This window comes from Carassius auratus, chromosome 22 (genome assembly GCF_003368295.1).
Source record: "Carassius auratus strain Wakin chromosome 22, ASM336829v1, whole genome shotgun sequence".
NCBI classification, from domain to species: Eukaryota; Metazoa; Chordata; class Actinopteri; order Cypriniformes; family Cyprinidae; genus Carassius; species Carassius auratus.
In genome coordinates, this window is record NC_039264.1 from 28,281,886 (window position 1) to 28,302,795 (window position 20,910).

Consider the following 20,910-nt stretch of genomic DNA (forward strand, 5'->3'; position numbering starts at 1 on the left):
TGCCCTTATTTAATTGCAAAAAATTACTAGCCATCCAACATTTTATCTCTTCAAATCAGTCAGAGAGTTTGCAACGCAACTCCCTGTATACCCACCACCTTTTCCAACCTGTGTAACAAAATGCTATGGTCTATTGTATCAAATGCAGCACTTGCAGTCCAATAGGACTAGTATCGCACTTAAGCCAGAATCTAGAAGTTGCAGCAGATCATTACTGACTTTTAACAGTGAGGTTTCCGTACTGTGCAGCAATCTAAAACCAGATTGAAAGGTATCTAATGTATTAGACAAGTTAACAAACTAATTTAGCTGTGAAAAGACAACTCTCTCTAAAAGTTTTGAGATAAAAGGCAGCTTTGAAATGGGTCGGTAATTGCTGAGAATAGAGAGGTCAAGATTTGGTTTCTTGAGCAGGGGGTGGACCACTGCATGCTTAAAGCTAGAACATATAAGGATGATCCTTATTTATAATGATCCTCTTTTCTTGTTTTATCCTGTTCTTTTTACATCAGTGATCTCATTTTAGTTATCTCATGAACTGGGTCGGTAATTGCTGAGAATAGAGGGGTCAAGATTTGGTTTCCTGAGAAGGGGGTGGACCACTGCATGCTTAAAGCTAGGACATATAAGGATGATCCTTATTTATAATGATCCTCTTTTCTTGTTTTATCCTGTTCTTTTTACATCAGTGATCTCATTTTAGTTATCTCATGAACTTCAAGACTGCTTCAGTGTTGTGTTTTAACACGAGTTTGGTTAAACACTGAGCGGTGTTCATCAGGTTTTGTTCAACACAGATCCTCAAAAAAATCTAAATGTTGTATTACCTGTTGTTGTCTTGCTGAAAATCTTTTCATTTGGTGATTCAAAAATCCACTGACTGTTCATGGAAAAGAGTCAAATCTTTGTAGAAAACAGCATGACATCTGGTGGCTAGAAAAAAAAAAAGAAAGAAAAAAAAAAACTTTTGAGTTCTGAAATGCAAATTGAGCAAATCGCTCTTTGGACAGAAAGCGACTCTTCTCTTGACTCTGTGAAGCCAATACACGCCCAGCTTTAGACTTCACTAGAGATAGTGCTGTGTGCCTCGAAACTTCAGTGTCATAAAAAGCACTTCTTCTATTTAGAGCTTTTGGTTACAATCGTTGCTATCAATAAATTGGTTGAGGTGTAGAAACTAACAATGAGTAGTTTATATAACCATCGAAATCAGATTTTGCTGGAATCTATAGCAATATGAAGAGCACATTACAATTATTTGAGGTTTTACTACTAATGTGCGGTAAGTGCACGATTTCTGTTGATTATTTAACTTTTTCGGTTTCACTTTGACACTGGACACAGCTGCTCATTGGATGATCTTCTTTCATTCCTTAAATTCATTCATCTTTACCTTATTAACAGTGATTGCAATCCATGGATTTGATCCTCATTTTAATCCTTATATGCAGGTGCAGGTAAATTAATGTTTTGATTGTGACAAGTTTGTATGTTGCCTACTTGTAAGGTAGGCTACTTGTTCTTGTGTTGTATATGCACCTTCTGTAAAAAATGCATCTCTGAGGACATAAAATAATAAATAAATAAAAATAAATATTAGCTATATATTTGTATGCATCGATATGCTATATAGCCATCGCCAGTGCATATATTGCTCTATTTTGAAAAATATAAGCACAGGTTTCCAATAAAGCTAAATTTATTATGTAGGATATTGCATTATATATGTTGCAGACAGTATATTCTCATATTTTCTTGTTTCGTAAGGGTCTGACCTTAGTCAAACCCTCTAGAGTGAAAGTGCCCGGTGGCCGACAGATAGTCTATGACAAGATTATCAGTCAGTGCCAGGCTGGTGGGGTGTTCATTTCCCACCCTGTCTGGGGAAACTGAAGTCCATTATCTCATCTTTATTTGTAGTTTTGCTTCAGAATTACACCTTCAAAAAGCATAAACTGTTTTACATGGTTTCAGTTAATTTATACAAATACAAAAAAAAAACAACAATAATAATAATAATATTATATATATATATATATATATATATATATATATATATATATATATATATATATATATATATATGTGAATGTATGTAGACACATACACATTCACTGAATGAGTTACAGCTAAGGAAGGTAAAATTTATTCAATTAACCAATTTAATCCCACCTATCACAGCTGTTAAAAAAGTTTTAATTTATAAAGCTCTATAAACCTTACTGACGGATGTTTTGGTACACTTCCTGGGATAAAAGTGGAAAAAATAAAGGGTCTCGATTACATATGTGCAGTTTCACCTGATTCGTGCAAATTATCACATGACCAGAGCATTTTATTGTTTATATGTTTACATAAAGATGTGACAAATATTTTTGATACACATTATCTTTAAGATGTCTAGTATTAATATACAGTATACACATATATTCCGTTTGTTGAGTGTGGTTACAGAATGAGTAAACCTGTTGATGGTCACAATAGTGACCGATGGGATAACAGTGAACTTACGTATACAATATAAATCAAATTGCATTTTCTAATGAAAATGACAAATAAAATGTTGCAATGAAAAAAATATTGCACTAACTTTTTGCACAAAAAAATTCTAATTTTACAACAATTGTACAAGATTGATGTTGTAATATTGGTAGCACTAATATAATCAAAATGTTATTTTTTTTTTTTATCTCAGTATTCCTGTTAGTTTTGTATAAGGTTTTTTATGCATAATAAAAACCAGAGAATGTGATCAAAGAGTTTAAAATAGCTGGGCTAAGATAGATAACATTTCAATTGTGACAGACCCTAAAACAATTTTTTTTTAGTTTAGTATGAGCAGATACTATTGCAAACTAGCTATATTTTACTATATTATACTATACTAACTACTAAATACAAAACATGTACAGCATAAATTATAATAATAAGAAATATATAGCCTATTTCCATATACAGTATTGTTCAAAATAATAGCAGTACAATGTGACTAACCAGAATAATCAAGGTTTTTCGTATATTTTTTTATTGCTACGTGGCAAACAAGTTACCAGTAGGTTCAGTAGATTCTCAGAAAACAAATGAGACCCAGCATTCATGATATGCACGCTCTTAAGGCTGTGCAATTGGGCAATTAGTTGAATTAGTTGAAAGGGGTGTGTTCAAAAAAATAGCAGTGTGGCATTCAATCACTGAGGTCATCAATTTTGTGAAGAAACAGGTGTGAATCAGGTGGCCCCTATTTAAGGATGAAGCCAACACTTGTTGAACATGCATTTGAAAGCTGAGGAAAATGGGTCGTTCAAGACATTGTTCAGAAGAACAGCGTACTTTGATAAAAAAGTTGATTAGAGAGGGGAAAACCTATAAAGAGGTGCAAAAAATGATAGGCTGTTCAGCTAAAATGATCTCCAATGCCTTAAAATGGAGAGCAAAACCAGAGAGACGTGGAAGAAAACGGAAGACAACCATCAAAATGGATAGAAGAATAACCGGAATGGCAAAGGCTCAGCCAATGATCACCTCCAGGATGATCAAAGACAGTCTGGAGTTACCTGTAAGTACTGTGACAGTTAGAAGACGTCTGTGTGAAGCTAATCTATTTTCAAGAATCCCCCGCAAAGTCCCTCTGTTAAAAAAAAGGCATGTGCAGAAGAGGTTACAATTTGCCAAAGAACACATCAACTGGCCTAAAGAGAAATGGAGGAACATTTTGTGGACTGATGAGAGTAAAATTGTTCTTTTTGGGTCCAAGGGCCACAGGCAGTTTGTGAGACGACCCCCAAACTCTGAATTCAAGCCACAGTACACAGTGAAGACAGTGAAGCATGGAGGTGCAAGCATCATGATATGGGCATGTTTCTCCTACTATGGTGTTGGGCCTATTTATCGCATACCAGGGATCATGGATCAGTTTGCATATGTTAAAATACTTGAAGAGGTCATGTTGCCCTATGCTGAAGAGGACATGCCCTTGAAATGGTTGTTTCAACAAGACAATGACCCAAAACACACTAGTAAACGGGCAAAGTCTTGGTTCCAAACCAACAAAATTAATGTTATGGAGTGGCCAGCCCAATCTCCAGACCTTAATCCAATTGAGAACTTGTGGGGTGATATCAAAAATGCTGTTTCTGAAGCAAAACCAAGAAATGTGAATGAATTGTGGAATGTTGTTAAAGAATCATGGAGTGGAATAACAGCTGAGAGGTGCCACAAGTTGGTTGACTCCATGCCACACAGATGTCAAGCAGTTTTAAAAAACTGTGGTCATACAACTAAATATTAGTTTAGTGATTCACAGGATTGCTAAATCCCAGAAAAAAAAATGTTTGTACAAAATAGTTTTGAGTTTGTACAGTCAAAGGTAGACACTGCTATTTTTTTTGAACACACCCCTTTCAACTAATTGCCCAATTGCACAGCCTTAAGAGCGTGCATATCATGAATGCTGGGTCTTGTTTGTTTTCTGACAATCTACTGAACCTACTGGTAACTTGTTTGCCACGTAGCAATAAAAAATATACTAAAAACCTTGATTATTCTGGTTAGTCACATTGTACTGCTATTATTTTGAACAATACTGTATGTGTATATACTGCATGAGTCAATATATGTTTAACTGACTACCTGAAGGAGGTGGTCTGAGTTCGGGTGCACCCGAATTGGACTCAGGTGTGCACTTAAAATAAAATAAACTGGGCATGCATTTTAGATTATTAGCCGTAGTTTTTTTTTTTTTTCAAAAAATTTGTTTCAAAATAGTTTTCATGCGTTGCGAGTGCAATCAGTGCCACAAATGAATGACAATCAGCAGCCTCCTCAAATAGTCTGTTTACAGGTGGCACAATATGTGACACACATACAGTAAAGTTAAACCCAAGTGTTGTTTGTTCCACTGAAAATAAATAGCACTAAATTAAAGCAACAATTTAATATCACTAAAGTTTAACTGTACCTGATCATAATATTAGTTTATATAATGGTGTCAGAAGACTGTAGACTCTCTTTGTTTTTGTTTTTTTTTGTATTTCTACTTTTTGGCTCTTGACACCATTTGCTCAGTATCACCTGTCATTTTATAAAATGGAGCTTCAGTTGTGGAACAGAGTGTAAAAATTATAATGTTTATGAAACACTGGGCCACACAGGGGCATACATTCTTGTAATTAAGTTTACAATCTTGTAATTATTCTTATTGATGACCCTGTAAGTAAACAGAGTTGAGGAGTCAATTCCATCAACTTCTACACCAGTTGAAGGGAATGGGAGTTAACAGTAAAATAATGCACTATTGTCCAAATTGTTTTCTACTCTCAGTGTTTTCTCAGTCTGCTGTCAATCCCTCGATCCACTCTGCAGACGTAAAGCTCAACTCAATTAACTGAAATGGCCCTTTACTCCACTCGCTCGATCCAGTGGACCAACAGAGAATGATATTTCTCTGCTTTCTTTATTTACGCCATAATAAGCCATAATAAGCTGTTTCTAACAGCAGACTAAATTCATTTGTATTTATTTATTTTCATTACCAGCAGTGTAACATGAGTTTAATTTCTGTGAAACGGTTTCTGTTTGTTCTTCAGGTGTGTTTGGTGCTGATGAAGATGAAGTGAAGTCAGTGTCAGTGATGGAGGGAGATTCTGTCACTCTGAACCCTGATCCTGATCAAATACAGGGATTTATTCAGATACTATGGAGGTTTGGAGATCCAGTCATTGCTCAAATCAATAGAAAAGTGACCTCCTATCCCAGTTACACTGATATATTCAGTGGCAGACTGCAGCTGGATCAGACTGGATTTCTCACAATAAACAACATGAGAATTAAACACTCTGGACTTTATAAAATAGAGGTCATTAAAAAAGCTGTGATTTCAAATATAAAATTCACAGTTACTGTCTATGGTAAGGATATATATGGTTTTATATCTTGGAATTTTTTTAAATAATGAGAAGTTTATTTTTCAATTCAAGCTTTTTTTCATGCTTCACAGGACCATGGTGCTAAATGAATACAGACATTTAACAATGTAGTAAAACACTATAGTATATATGTACACAACTGACTGACAGATTTCGACTATAAATATACTATACATAAATGTTTACCTATATAAACTAAAAAAATTCAAACTATAAAAACTATACGAATGCTTTACCTGGCCTCTCAATGGTGCCCCTTTAGTATGTTGTGAGGATGGGTGGAGGGACACTTGTTCTTTTCAGCCGGCAGAGAACGTGTAGGTGCTGGTGTGCCTTCTTGTGAAGAGACATTTTCTCCATGTCTGAAGAGACATCAGCACCGCAGATCATTTCATAAAGCTAACAGCAATAACAACAGCATTAAATTGTTTTGTTTTTTTTTAAAATAAGACAAAACAAAGAGTTTTCCTAGTGCTGGCTTAGGGAATCAATCGGTGAACAGAATCCAGAAACATGACCAATAGCCCAGGCGTGGTAGAAATAGTCCAAGTGGTGAGACAAGGGTTAATCCAAGATACACAGGCAGGAATAAGGAAACAGGAAACAAGATGACATGAAATGATTAGAATAAACTAGAACTAAAATTAAGGCTCTGTAGAGCAGCTATGAGTGATATACGCAGAACAATACTAGAGACTAAACAGAAACACGGAATGGCTCGGTAAAGCAGCTAACACTAGGAGAGTGATAAGTGCAGAACAATACTAGGCGGTCTGAACAAGGAAGTCCAGGGCTTATAAAGCGTGTCTGATTGAATTCAGCTGTGTGTGTAATCAGTGCAATGGATGATGGGAACTGTATTCCAGAGTGACATGTAACAGTCTGTGTTGTGTGAAAGTCAATGTGATGAAGGGGCAACCGCTTGTGGCAGTCGGATGTAAGTCTATGGACGGAATTCATAACAGCCAGGGGCTTGTAGTCAGTGATGATCTGAATGGCTTGCTACAATTAAACTGATATTCAAAGTACAGACAGAAAATATTATTTGCAATGTGTTCAGCAGGCTTACAGAATTGTATTATGACAATATCACAGTTGCAATTACTTTTATTAATCTGCATATGCGTTAAGTTGTAACCAGAAGATGAACTAATCGTGTAACTTAATATGATTTTTGCAGAGTCACCATCTGCTGTTGATGCTGGTGTAACTGACATGAAGCTCATGTCAGTGAAAGAGGGAGATCCTGTCATTCTTCAGACTGGCGTTCCTCAACTAACCGGAGATATGCTGATAGTGTGGAGGTTTGGAGATGAAGGAAAACTCATAGCTAAACATGATATAGAGGCCAAAAGCTCACCATTATATGATGAGAGATTCAGAGACAGACTGAAGCTGAATGATCAGACTGGATCTCTGACCATCACAAACACCAGAACAACCGACTCAGGACACTATAAAGTGAAAATCAGCAGCAACAAACAGACCTTATACCAGAAATACATTGTTACTGTCAGTGGTGAGTAACTCAGTTGAAGTAACTGAAGTATTGATTGTTTATCAGTTGTCTGTGAATAATTCGGGATATTGTGACATTTAGAGAATCAAACCTTCCTTTAAATTAAGTAACTTCAGGGAACAGTGACGTCATGCAGCTTCAAGAGCTCATAACTTCTTCTTCTGACCTTTAATTATTTAAAACTATTTATTGTGAATCTTATAAAATTACTTACACCTGCCCAGACAGCAACATAGTGTTGGCCCAGATCCGGCCCACATCTGGCCCGCATGAAATCCAGACCTGGGCCGAAACTGCTTGCTGTCTGGGTGTAAACACAGAACTGTAATAATAGGCTAGTGACAATGCCCCTGAATTTTCGAGATACCCCTACCGGAGGTAGAACTAAACCCAACAACGTTTTTCCTCATCTCTAAGGTTTCCCATATATGAAATGGATTCTTGGCTAAAAATATTTTACTGCTAAGATTGTTAAATTAACAGATATTGTTATACACCACAAAACCAATAAAGGACTAAAATATTGCCTGTCCGTATGGGAGTTAAGGCATATAAACTAATGCAGATCAATCACACAAGCTCTGAGAGCTTTGAAACTTGACATGTTTGTAGTCAGGAAGTTGATTTAACTACTAGAAAAGACTGGATGTGAATATCTTGATGTATGGAATAAATAGACACATGTAAACACATATCTAAAATAAGCGGACATGCACAAATTTAATATCTATGCAGAATGTTTTCATTTACTTTGTGCTTGCTTTGCCTGGCATTATCATAGAAACACATATGATGGCTTGTTGGAAAGGTGGGGTTGTGCTGAATCCAGCAATACCAAATATGTAAATATATAATAAAAGAGAAGTGTTCTGTCACTCAATGTATGAGGTGTCCAAAATGAATGAAAATGGAACACTGACATAATTGAGTCCAAACCCATTTATTATCAGTGGTGAGAAGAATGTTGAGAAATTCAAATATAAGAGACATCAAAAAGTATTTAATATGGCACCTTGTACTATAGGGAAACAAAGATTGAAATCGAAAGATAATACCTTACCATAGCACAAACAGGAGACCAGGAGTTTTAACTTAATGAACTTTTTAATAAAACTATAACTTAACTTCACACAATACAACTTAAATTACTGTCTTAAATAAAACAAATGGCAATCTAACTAAAGAAACAAACACTCTTCAGGGAAATGAGCCCTGTCTTCTCAGGCTGTTTAGTTTATTTTCTAGCAGCAACCATTTGGAACATCAACTGCTTTTGGTAACCATTGGAGAAGGGTCTGGCTGCAGACTTGCACTTGCACTGCTTCTGCAAGCAACGTCACTTGCAGTCTTTATTTTTTATTTTGTTCTATTTATTGATAACTTTTTGTTTGAATTTCCCAACATTTTATAACAGTTGCCATGTGGCGAAGACAAGACAGGCAGGCGAGTACAGAACGCAGTGCGTTAAATTGTACATTAAACGTTTTCCTCCTGTAGAAAATCATTATAAATAAAACACATAATGTAGGTTAATGGACAAAGACAGTTATATAAACAAGTTGTAGACAGTTTATTCTATATGGAAAAATGATTAATGTGAAACTTTGCGTGTTGCGTTTATTCTGGGCTCACCTGCTTGCCTGTACATATTAGTTATGTATTTTAATAAAGTAGAGAAGCATGAGTTTGGCCTTTCTCATCTATGTCCATTATGCCACATTTTGCGGTATGTGAGGAAAATACTATATACATATTCCTTATATTAATGAACTGTACATTTAATTTGATATTTTAATAGCATCTTAATATATTAAGCCATGTTAAGTGTTTTTTTTCTATGCTTAGCTAGAGACTTTGTGCAAATGTTCATATTCTGGTGTTCTGGCCATGGATTTGCCGATCTTGTATTTTTCTTGCAGGACCCTGTACGTTATAGTACTAAATTAGTTTTAATAATTTAATCACCACCACAGCGTCTTGTCTCCATTGGCAACATGCACGATTTGTGTTGATTGCAAGTGAAGTCACAGGTAGCGGAGAGTTCAAGTAGCAATTGCAAGTGACATTGTAATTTAGTTTCTTTTTTCTTGTCTTCACAACCTGGCTTTATAAAATGTTGGGAAATTCAAACGAAAAGTAATAAAAAAAAATAAACAATAAAAAATAAAGACTGCAAGTGATGTCACTAGCGGAAGTGCAAATGTCTGAGTGTGCAAGTCTGAGAGTGCAAGTACAAGCCTGCAGCCAGACCCTCTTGAAACATTTTGGGGTCAACCCCCCATGATGTTACAACTGCAACACACCACTCATCCACATTGTCATCAGTGACGAAGTGGGTCATATTTGGACAGTCAGGGCAAGAGCAAAACCCCGTGCAGGTCAAGCCCACAGAAAGACACTGGCATTTGGTGGCATCAGCACAGTTTCCGTCTTTACAGTAGAGGTGGGTGAGGTCTCTAACTCCTTTAGGTGCTGGTGCCTTCTGGAACATCACAGATTAAATGCAGCCACCTTCTCTGAGCCTCCATCCTCTACCAACTGGGTTCCAGAGAAGAGTTTTGGCCAGGTGGCTGTGATGCTACACTGCTGTTTGGTACACGGCTCTCAGCACATGTTGCTGGAAGCCATCTTCTGTTGGGGGTAGATTTGCTGCTGACACCTCAGCTCATCCAGGTTGGTGCTAGGATGCCCATCTTGGTGCCTCTTCTTTGTCTTTCAAGATCTTTGATTGAGTGTTGGTGGTCATATCTATCAAAAACTATAACGACACAGCTGTTACCTTCCTTTCCCATTAAAGTTGCGATCTTTTTCCAGACACTCACCCAGGTCATTGTATGTTTGAAAGGCTGAATCATTGAGCATTTGAAGAAGATCCATGCCATCAATGATATATGCTGATGGTTCTTTTACACTTGGCAGCTGCTGTTGTCTTCTTTATGCTTCCATCATCAAAAAACAAAGAGGGTGGGACAAAATCTTGTTTAATCTGAGATACGAGATTTTTATGACTTGGGAGCGGGGAGATACGAGGTTATGCACTCACTGAAAAGAATGATACAGACACAGACGTCGCTGCTGCCAGCAGTGTTCATCAAAGTCTGCGGTCGTGTCGAGCCTTTTGACAAGAGATAAGGCTTTAAGGGGTAACTAAACCCCTGGTCAGAGCCTGACTCCACCCACTGGCAATATTTGAAAAATGCTGAAAAGTGGGCAGAGCACAGCGGAGATAGAGGGGACAAACCAAGGGCAGGGCTGAGCCGGTGGGGCGTGAACCTGAGACCCTCAGTGACAGATTAATTGACAGCTGCTGTTAGAGTCGCTAAAATGGAGAGTGACTCTAGTGACGCAAGTAGTTTTGCAACAGAGCGTTCATTTGAAGTAGAGGACTTTTCTCCCCCACCTTCACCTGAAGTGGAGGATGTCGAGGTGTCTGAGGACACAGGGCCAGGGCCTGAGCCATATCAATTCAAGCCACTGGCTCAAACTGCGGTCTTAACTCCCGGATTCTGATAGGCATCCGATGATGCTAGCGAAGCAGCCGTGCAAGAGAGAATGGGGCCAGTCTCCGAGTAAGGCACTGCGTCGCTTTTCAGCGTGAGCTGTGTGGAGCATTACCGAAGCATTACAGCTATGGATTTTTAACAAAACAAGCCTACTCAAATTTATCTAACCTAACGATTTTCATTCGTTATTGTAAGAAATGAAAAAAAACAAAAACAGAGTTATGCAAAGATAGGCTTACTTGGCGCCAGTAGACAGACCTTTTTTCTCCCATAAATAAAACCTGTTAGCCTACTTGGGGCATTTTACATGCACAATGCCAACTTTGAGTCAGTAAAATAATAATAAAAACAATAATTTAATGCTGGTATCCAAAACATTTAATTCAAAACAAGTAGAATAAGAAATTAGATACATTTTAAAACTTCAATGCACATGAATAATAAGCCTAGTAATAATAACCCTAGTACTATCGATCATAACATACTTCTGCAGAGACTGGAAAACTGGGTTGGGCTTTCTGGGATGGTACTCAAATGGTTCAGGTCATACTTAGAAGGGAGAGGCTATTATGTGAGTCTAGGAGAGCATGAGTCTAAGTAGACGTCCATGACATGCGGAGTGCCACAAGGGTCAATTCTTGCACCGCTCTTGTTTAGCCTGTATATGCTTCCACTAAGTCAAATAATCAGAAAGAACCAAATTGCCTATCACAGCTATGCTGATGATACCCAGATTTACCTAGCCTTATCTCCAAATTACTACAGCCCAATAGGAGGATCTTTGATGACATCTTTGTACGCATACGCGAGTGGTTGTGTGGCAACAAAACAAACAGTATGGCGGGCTGTAAAGACACAACGAGCACTTTCAAGTGAGTTAAGGCCCGTTCACACCAAGCACGATAACTATAAAGATAACGATATTAGCGTTCACACCAGCGAACGATATTGTCTGTTTATTTTAAGCGGACGCGGCACGTCTGCTGCTTTAAATTCTCGAGCTCATTACAGCAGGATTGATTCTGATTGGTTGGCAATGTTTTATCGTTCATCAGGGGGGAAAAAATCGTTTCTCTGTGCCTTTATCGTTATAGTTATGGTGTGGACTCTGCTATTCTTTAATATTGAGAACGATTTTTAGAACTATATCTTTATCGTTATCTTTATAGTTATCATGCTTGGTGTGAACGGGCCTTTAGCGGGCAAAATCCTCAATATATAAGCACTTTAACATCTGAAGACCGGAGGAGGTTTGGAGAGAAGCTATTCAAAGCCCATATGAGATCTGGGATGACAAAAAACGTTGGTCCGACTCGCCCGTGTCTTGGCCACCAATCTGCTGGGGAGACATTTATTCTTATTTAATATAAACCCCTGGATCCTTTACTCATGAAAGATTAAAGGCTTTCAAAAGTCTGAAGGCCTATGATTATTTTGTTTCTTGAAAAGTTGGGCCAGTCTTTTCTGCCAAGCAGAAAGCAGTGATCGTGCTAAAAGCAGAGGTTAGACCTGGCCAAGCAGAGTCACAGCATGATTCGCATCTCCCGTGGGTGATCGCCAAAGAGAACGGCGAAATACTGCTCACTGCGACTGCAAAGCCGGGTAAGTCTTCATTGATCAGTGTTCTTATTTACTTATTTACTGAAAATGTAGTGACTGTTGTACCAATTCAATTGTTTTGAGTGTGAGACTTTCAATGGCGTCTGTACTAATGGTGAAAAATTGTATATCACAGCTTACACATTTCTCCTTCTTTCAAATCCAGTCTTGGAGAAACATGCAGTCGTGTAGCAGCTTTAATGTTTAAAGTAGAAGCAGCTGTCAGGATAGGACTTACAAATGCTGCATGTACTAGTGAGGCTTGCAGCAAAGCACAGCTACAGAATGATGTGAGGAACATAGTCTGGGTGCTGTGGATTGCGGTTTGGGACACCTGAATCAGAAAGCGAAAACATATGACTCGGTTGATTTGACTCAGTTTTATTTATTTTTATTCAATCTTCTATAAATACATAGTCACTAAGACTTATCATGAACAAAATGTGCCTCACAAACTCGATCAGAAGCTGCAGGCTTTCTTCGGAAAGTCCAGGTTCAATCGCCTAATAGCATTTCTTTCATTTTTCGCTATCCTTTTCGGAGGGAATTCGAAAAAACTTTTTATCAGGCCCCCAACTAACCGTACAATCGACCACACAGCAAGAGTGAACCATCCTCTTCTCTAAATCCTCCTCCAAACGTGCAAAACAATCAAATTACAGGTATCTAGCGGTGTTTCCTGCCACACGATTCCCATGATGCAACGCGACAAACATAAACAATGACGTCACAAAAGATCCGCCTATTGACTCCCTCTGCCAATGCATTGATAAAATTAATAGTTGGATTTGCTAGAGCTTTCTTCAGCTAAACAAGGAAAAAACTGAAGTCATTGCATTTGGAAACAAACATGAAGTGTTCAAGGTGAATGCATACCTTGACTCTAGGGGTCAAACAACTAAAAATCAAGTCAGGAATCTTGGTGTGATTCTGGAGACAGACCTTAGTTTCAGTAGTCATGTCAAAGCAGTAGCTAAATCAGCATACTATCATCTCAAAAACATTGCAAGAATTAGAGGTTTTGTTTCCAGCCAAGACATGGAGAAACTTGTTCATGTCTTTATCAGCAGCAGGGTGGACTATTGTAATGGGCTCCTCACTGGCCTTCCCAAAAAGACCATTAGACAGCTGCAGCTCATGCAGAACGCTGCTGCCAGGATTCTGACTAGAACCAGAAAATCTGATCATATCACACCAGTCCTCAGGTCCTTACACTGGCTTCCAGTTAAATATAGGATTGATTTTAAAGTACTTTTACTCATATATAAGTCACTAAATGACCTAGGACCGAAATATATTGCAGATATGTTCACTGAATATAAACCTAACAGAGCACTCAGATCATTAGGATCAAGTCAGTTGGAAATACCAAGGGTTCACACAAAACAAGGGGAGTCCGCCTTTGGTTACTATGCCATCCGCAGTTGGAATCAGCTTCCAGAAGAGATCAGATGTGCTAAAACACTAGCCACATTTAAATCTAGACTCAAAGCCCATCTGTTTAGCTGTCCAATTATTGAATGAGCACTGTGCAATGTCCGGACTGATTGCACTATATTTTCACTGTTTTTTATGTAAAATCATTTTCTAACTGTTTTTAAATTCATTTTAGTTAAGTAGTTTTTTTTCATAATTTTAAAAGTTTTAAAATTTCTTGTCTTTATTTTTATTATTTTTCTTCATGATTATTTTACTTTATTTTATGTAAAGCACTTTGAATTACCATTGTGTATGAAATGTGCTATATAAATAAACTTGCCTTGCCTTGCCTAGTAATAAGTAGACATTTAAAATACATCAATAACTGATATCATAGTTTAAAAAAGATAAAATCAGAGTTAAGGCTTGCTTTATGTGTTGCTCGACGAGGATTTCTCAATCGTTGCGACTTTAAATCCTGAGGACACGAAATGCCGTGGAACCTCCTGCCGTGGAGTGAAGAAGAGGTGGCGTTACGAGGATTCTCAGTCAGTTGAAGTGTCCAATGGAGTTAAGAGATTTGCTTTCAATCTATTTTCAACACTTTAGATTGTTTACCACGTGGGGTTTGACCAATAGCATTGAATTGTGAAAAAATATGAAATAGACAAAATTTGGACATGCGAGGATTCTGCCCGTCAGTGACGATATTTTAATAAAGGTGTTCCATTCCAATGTTAACCTGATTCAATTGGATCTGTGGTTCATATGAATTGTATAGTATACTGTGCCTTATGAAATGTATCATTATTAAATTTATCATAAATATAGATCAGCACTTACCTAATGTAAGTTGCTTTGCAGTAACCGTGAATTTGTCAACATTCTTCTCACCACTGTTAATGTGATTTGGACTTGAGGCTATTTTGTCCAGCGTTCTTTCATTTTGGACACCTCATACATTGAGTGACAGAACACTTCTCTTTTATTATATATTTACATATTTGGTATTGCTGGATTCAGCACAACCCCACCTTTCCAACAAGCCATCATATGTGTTTCTATGATAATGCCAGGCAAAGCAAGCACAAAGTAAATGAAAACATTCTGCATAGATATTAAATTTGTGCATGTCCGCTTATTTTAGATATGTGTTTACATGTGTCTATTTATTCCATACATCAAGATATTCACATCCAGTCTTTTCTAGTAGTTAAATCAACTTCCTGACTACAAACATGTCAAGTTTCAAAGCTCTCAGAGCTTGTGTGATTGATCTGCATTAGTTTATATGCCTTAACTCCCATACGGACAGGCAATATTTTAGTCCTTTATTGGTTTTGTGGTGTATAACAATATCTGTTAATTTAACAATCTTAGCAGTAAAATATTTTTAGCCAAGAATCCATTTCATATATGGGAGACCTTAGAGATGAGGAAAAACATTGTTGGGTTTAGTTCTACCTCCGGTAGGGGTATCTCGAAAACTAAAGCACTTTTTGACCATTTGTCACTAGCCTATAATAACAACTGCTGTCCAGCAATTGATAATTTAAATTTAAACTTCATCTCTGTTTTCATTGATTATACTATTAGTATCATAAAAATTATACCTAACAGGTTATACAGTACTGATGTTTCTAGTGTTAGTTATATATCAGACACACTTTCACACTAATGACTGTCTCTGTTTATCATTACAGAACCAGGTCTGTCTCCAGCAGCTGTAGCAGGGATTGTTGTTGCAGGGATTGCTGTTCTCCTGGTGATTGGTTTGATTTACCATCGCCAAACGATCGCAGAACTAGGTAAGTATTACAGCTGATAAAGCGACAGAAAAAAATATCTCTACTGTGTGAAAGAATGAGATTTAAAAGCTGTAGCAAATATGAATATTTTAAGCAAATAACCACTTAAAATCCAAATAAAACTGTTGAATTTCAGAAGACTTATAGCGCACAAGTCATGTGGAAAACATTTATGCTGCATATCTGGAGTCCTAGTTTTTTTATCTTTGAGATGGTCTTGACAATATACCATTGTATAGAACAGAGCTGCATGAAGATTTTAAAAAAAGGACTGATTTATTTAGTAGTAGGTATGATATGTGTAATGGTTTTTAGACAGATTTTCTACTTGCATACATTAATGTGTTTTCCTATGCCATGTCTGATGAAGGGCTTGGGCCCGAAACGTTACACGTGGTGAGCAATCATTAAAATTGCTAAGGAACATTTTCTGGTGTGCGGACTCATTGTTTTCCTATGTTAACATTATTGTAAATTGCTATTAGAGAAAAGAGATGACAAACTGATTATTGGAAGCACATGTGAAGAATCACACAGCATCTTTTCAGTGTTTCTGTCATGTCACTCACTTATAATCTACTCGCTGTTTCTCTGTGCTGTTGTGTGATGAAGCAAAGATAGTGTCAGGAGTGGAGGGAGAAGATGTCGAACTAAAAACTGGTGTTACTAAAATACAGACAAGTGATCTGATAGAGTGGAAGGGTGGAAATAAAGACAATCTCATTGCTCAAATCAAAGAAGGGACTATCACTTCATATGAGGATGTTCTTTATGGGATATTCAGAAACAGACTAAAGCTGGACATGAAGACTGGATCTCTGACCATCAACAACCCCAGAATTGAACACACTGGACCCTACAAGTTTCTGATCAACGAGAAATGCAAGAAGAGATTTATTGTTTATATCAAAGGTGAGTATCTCCAGACTTTCTTCATTCTGTTGGTCTGTTTCTGTGGTTAGTTCAGCTCGCAGGCCATATAGGCCTATAAGTCTTTAGGGTGCTGTCTCTTGTTAGATTAAACTTTATTCTATAAAAAAGTAATAATAAAAAATAGAAATAGATTGTCACATATCATGTTTCCAGCATGTCAAAACACAAGAGATACAGGTTCAGTTCTTGTATATCGTGCTCCTTCTCTCTTCTATGATTTCTTTAAATATAGAATGTGACAGAATAGTTGTAACTTGACACATTGTTGTAGGATGTTTGATGTTAATTGCATCCAGCACTGCTATATGAACAAGAACTTCATCTCCAGAAGTGCTATAGGAGTTCACATCATGAGCATGAACTTTCATAGTATCATATACACCCTGAAACTCAAACGTCTTCACATCACAACAACCCCAAAATAAAGAAATTATAACAGAAAAAAATTCATTATTGTACAGTGCAATGTGCTTCTTAAAGTTATAATAATTAATTATATCTTTTTAAGCTAACCGTTTGTAAACGTAATAACTGAAAAAATTCTGATATACATTATCAATAACCATATTACATTAATCACATATTTAATGTGCATGTGTAGTTCATTCTTACCAAGGCATAAATGCTCTCATGTATGTAACACACAAACACACACACCTTTAATGAAGCTTTATTCAATTATCAGTGCTCCTCGTTTCTCTTCTTTCTGTGTGCTGCTGTGACATCTAGTGAGGACACTGACAGTGAAGGAGAATGATTCTGACACTCTAGAGACTAAAACTGAAATACAGACCGGTGATGAGATACGGTGGATGTTTGGAGATAAAGATGCTCTCATAGCTGAAATCAAAGGAGAGACCAGAGAGGTGACTACATATGATGGTCCTGATGGGAGATTCAGAGACAGACTGGAGCTGGACATGGCGAATGGATCGCTGACCATCAAAAACATCACAGCTGATCACGCTGGAATCTATAAACTACTGATCCTCAGCTCAGGAAGTACCTTGTGCAGTAAATTCTTCATTTATGTCAAAGGTGAGTATCTCAAGTCTTTGAATGTAACAATGCTCGCAGTTCTTCCTCATGCATTCTGTGGTTCTGTTTCTGCTGTTAATTCAGCACAAACTTATAATGTAAATAATATAAAGCGTAGAAATCAAGAAGAGAGTAGAGACAGCAGTGAGTCAATGAACTGGCGATGGTTGAGGAGAGACACTCTCATGAATGTAAAGCACTTTGGGTGTACAACAATACAAAATAATAGCACTATATAACTGCATCGTTCATTCATTCATTCAGTAAACAACCAGAGAGCAAAGGAAAATTTAAATGAAAACACCATAGAGCAGAGAAGAGAGGGACCTGTCTATTATATATTTCAATGCTTATTGTAGACTTTCCAGCAAATGTACTATACTGAAAATATGTAATTGAAATTATTTTACACATTTTATTTCTAATGGTAGTTTGATAGTAAGTTGTTGGCATTAGACTGACCTCTAGATCTTGTTGGTTTTTATATTCCCTTGATTCTTTATTGTCTCTGCATTTTCTTCCAGAATCCACAGGGAGTGAGTGAATAAATCAGCGAGTGTGAAGCCACTGATGAATGGAGAGAATGTGGATGAAGTTAATGAGGAGGGGAGGAGATCACTTTAATAACATAAGACCCGCCCACCAGTGTCAATCACTCTGACATCATCAGCAATTATATATACAGTATATTATAAATATTAAATATTATTATATTAGTTTTACATAATAAATTACATGTGTTATCCAGTTTAATTTAAATAATTCAATGAATTAGGTCTGGATGTCAGATTGTATATGCAACCCGAATTTATAGTGCCTTTGTTTGCATGCTAATGTATGAATGTGTTGGTTTTATTGATTTCCACTAAAGCGTCTGATTATCTCCTGATAATTATCCCCATGAGCTTCAAGACTGCTTCAGTGTTGTGTTTTAACACGAGTTTGGTTAAACGCTGAGCAGTATTCATCAGGTTTTGTTCACACAAATGCTGAATCTTCAGAAAAATCAAAATTATTGTTGTATTACCTGTGGTTGTCTTGCTGAAAAGCTTTTCATTTGGTGATTCAAAAATCCCTTGACTGTTCCTGGAAAAGAGTCAAATCTTCGTAGAAAACAGCGCGACATCTGGTGGCTAGCAAAAAAATAAATACAAATAAAATAAAAATAACGTTTTCTGTCCTCATAAACCAAATGGCTTAAAAACATACTAAACTGATTTTTTTTTTTCTTTTTTTTCTTTTTTGAAATTCTGAAATTTGGTTTCTATGAGAATAATTAACTCAGTGTAAACCATTACGTCTATGAGAGTCCTCGTAAAGCACAGGATATACTAGTGCTTGTATGTCTGTGTTGATATTCTTTCTATAATAAATTGATTCACCCATATAGTCTGGCAGTAAATGCAAGTATGAATATGAAGTAACATGATAAAGTTTCAGAGTTGCATAGCATTTTGTTTTCTTGAAATAGTAAAATTAATATTGCCTGCATGATTGTGTTGAAAATACAACTGGATCAGATTTAGGGTTGGGTCATTCCTGTTATACAGTGACTTTTTAGGTCCCAATGATTCATTTAATCATGTTTTCTCTAAAATGCGTCACATATTTATAAGATATGGCTTAAATTGTATATTTGGGTCTTCTTTATCATGATAAACACTTAAACAGGGATAATATAAATTATAAATACTATTTTGTATTTTACACACATTTTCATTGATATATGCATTCAATTTTATTATGTCCTCAGTGCAAAGTAATTGAATTCCTCAAGAAATATAAATCATGAAATGATAAAAACTCAAAATACAGGTATGTTTTAATTATGTTATAGACTCGGCTAAACTGCCTCTAATCATACATATAAACCATGTGAAAATATAGTTTTTTTTTTGTTGTTTTTTCAATTACTGTGTCCCTGAAGTGGGGTGTAATGTGGGGTATAACAGGGTGGAAATTCTAATAGAATAAATAGTATAAAATGAATTTCTATAGACGTGTGTGTGTGTGTGTGTGTGTGTGTGTGTGTGTGTGTGTGTGTGTGTGTGTGTGTGTGTGTGTGTATATATATATATATATATATATATATAAGATATTGTGCAAGGACCCCTTAAGCTCTCAGGACACTGGTACAGAACTCGTTTTTTGGAGGTAAAAAAAAAATATTCTGAGCATGATAATATTACAATATTTAATACAATTAATGCAGCATAGATTTTTTTTTCCATCATAATTATCATTATAATAAAAAACACAGCAAATGGCATCACTGTTCATTACTGTTCTGTATTTATTTCTCTAACCATCTGAGCAGATAATCGTTTTGCCACCATGATTGGTTGTGATAAGGAATTAGATTGTTTTTTTTTTTGTCCCTCCCCCAATGGAAATCTGGATTATTTATTTATTTATTTGTTGGTTGGTTGGTATCATTTTGAAACAATATTATATAGGTGTAGTTTCACACAGACAGATGGGAAACCATGCATGACAATGACGGAAAGCTTGTGCACCGTTAATTAACCTGTTAACACTGGTGTTCCACCCTGTTATACTCTGTTCCACTCTGTTATGCTCCTTTCCACCCTGTTAGACATGTCATATGGCGTTATTTCCCTGTCAAATGTCGAGAGCGCATAATTGTAGCACGAAAGTACATTAATATGATGTGCGAGCGTGAATCTATCTGCTCGCGCGCGGAATATAATGTGTTTCGCGCACTGGAACTCGGTGCATGCTCTCAGATACACGTTACTCTTGTAAGAATTTTCTCTGGGCTCGCTCAGGTTTCTCAGTACTCTTCTCTTCTATTTCTTTCCTCTTTGCTCTTGGCATAAACACTGTCAAAACGGCAACAACCAATCAGAAATAGGCTTCAACGACTGACTGAAAACGCGACATAGTACATGGAATCTTATTGGTTGATACTGAACCGCACATGGAACATTACATTTACATTTAGATGCTTTTATCCAAAGCGACTTACAAATGAGGACAGTGGCAGCAATCAAAAACAACAAAAAGGGCAATGAAATATAAGTGCTATAACAAGTCTCAGTACACGAAGCATGGGCTTTTAAATAATATAATAAATAAAAAGAAAACAGATAGAATAAAAAAAAGAATAGAACAAGCTTTGTTCGAGGTCTTTACACACACACACA

The 20,910-nt window shown here is 36.7% G+C and overlaps 1 protein-coding gene across 3 annotated transcripts; it reads left to right on the forward strand.

Moving 5' to 3' along the window:
• Positions 1-1,049: 1,049 nt before the first annotated feature.
• Positions 1,050-18,828, forward strand: LOC113040253 (uncharacterized). 3 transcript variants are annotated; one of them, XM_026198591.1, is made up of 8 exons: positions 1,051-1,282; positions 1,405-1,457; positions 5,586-5,906; positions 7,105-7,443; positions 15,668-15,772; positions 16,385-16,684; positions 17,435-17,743; positions 18,268-18,828. In XM_026198591.1, the coding sequence occupies exons 3-8, from the start codon at positions 5,630-5,632 to the stop codon at positions 18,285-18,287; spliced, it is 1,350 nt and encodes a 449-aa protein (XP_026054376.1). In that variant the 5' UTR covers positions 1,051-1,282; positions 1,405-1,457; positions 5,586-5,629; the 3' UTR covers positions 18,288-18,828. The 3 variants fall into 3 exon arrangements, with proteins under 3 accessions (XP_026054375.1, XP_026054376.1, XP_026054377.1); XM_026198590.1 differs by lacking the exon at positions 1,405-1,457 and having other exon boundaries at positions 1,050-1,282; XM_026198592.1 differs by lacking the exons at positions 1,405-1,457; positions 5,586-5,906 and having other exon boundaries at positions 1,054-1,282.
• Positions 18,829-20,910: the final 2,082 nt, after the last annotated feature.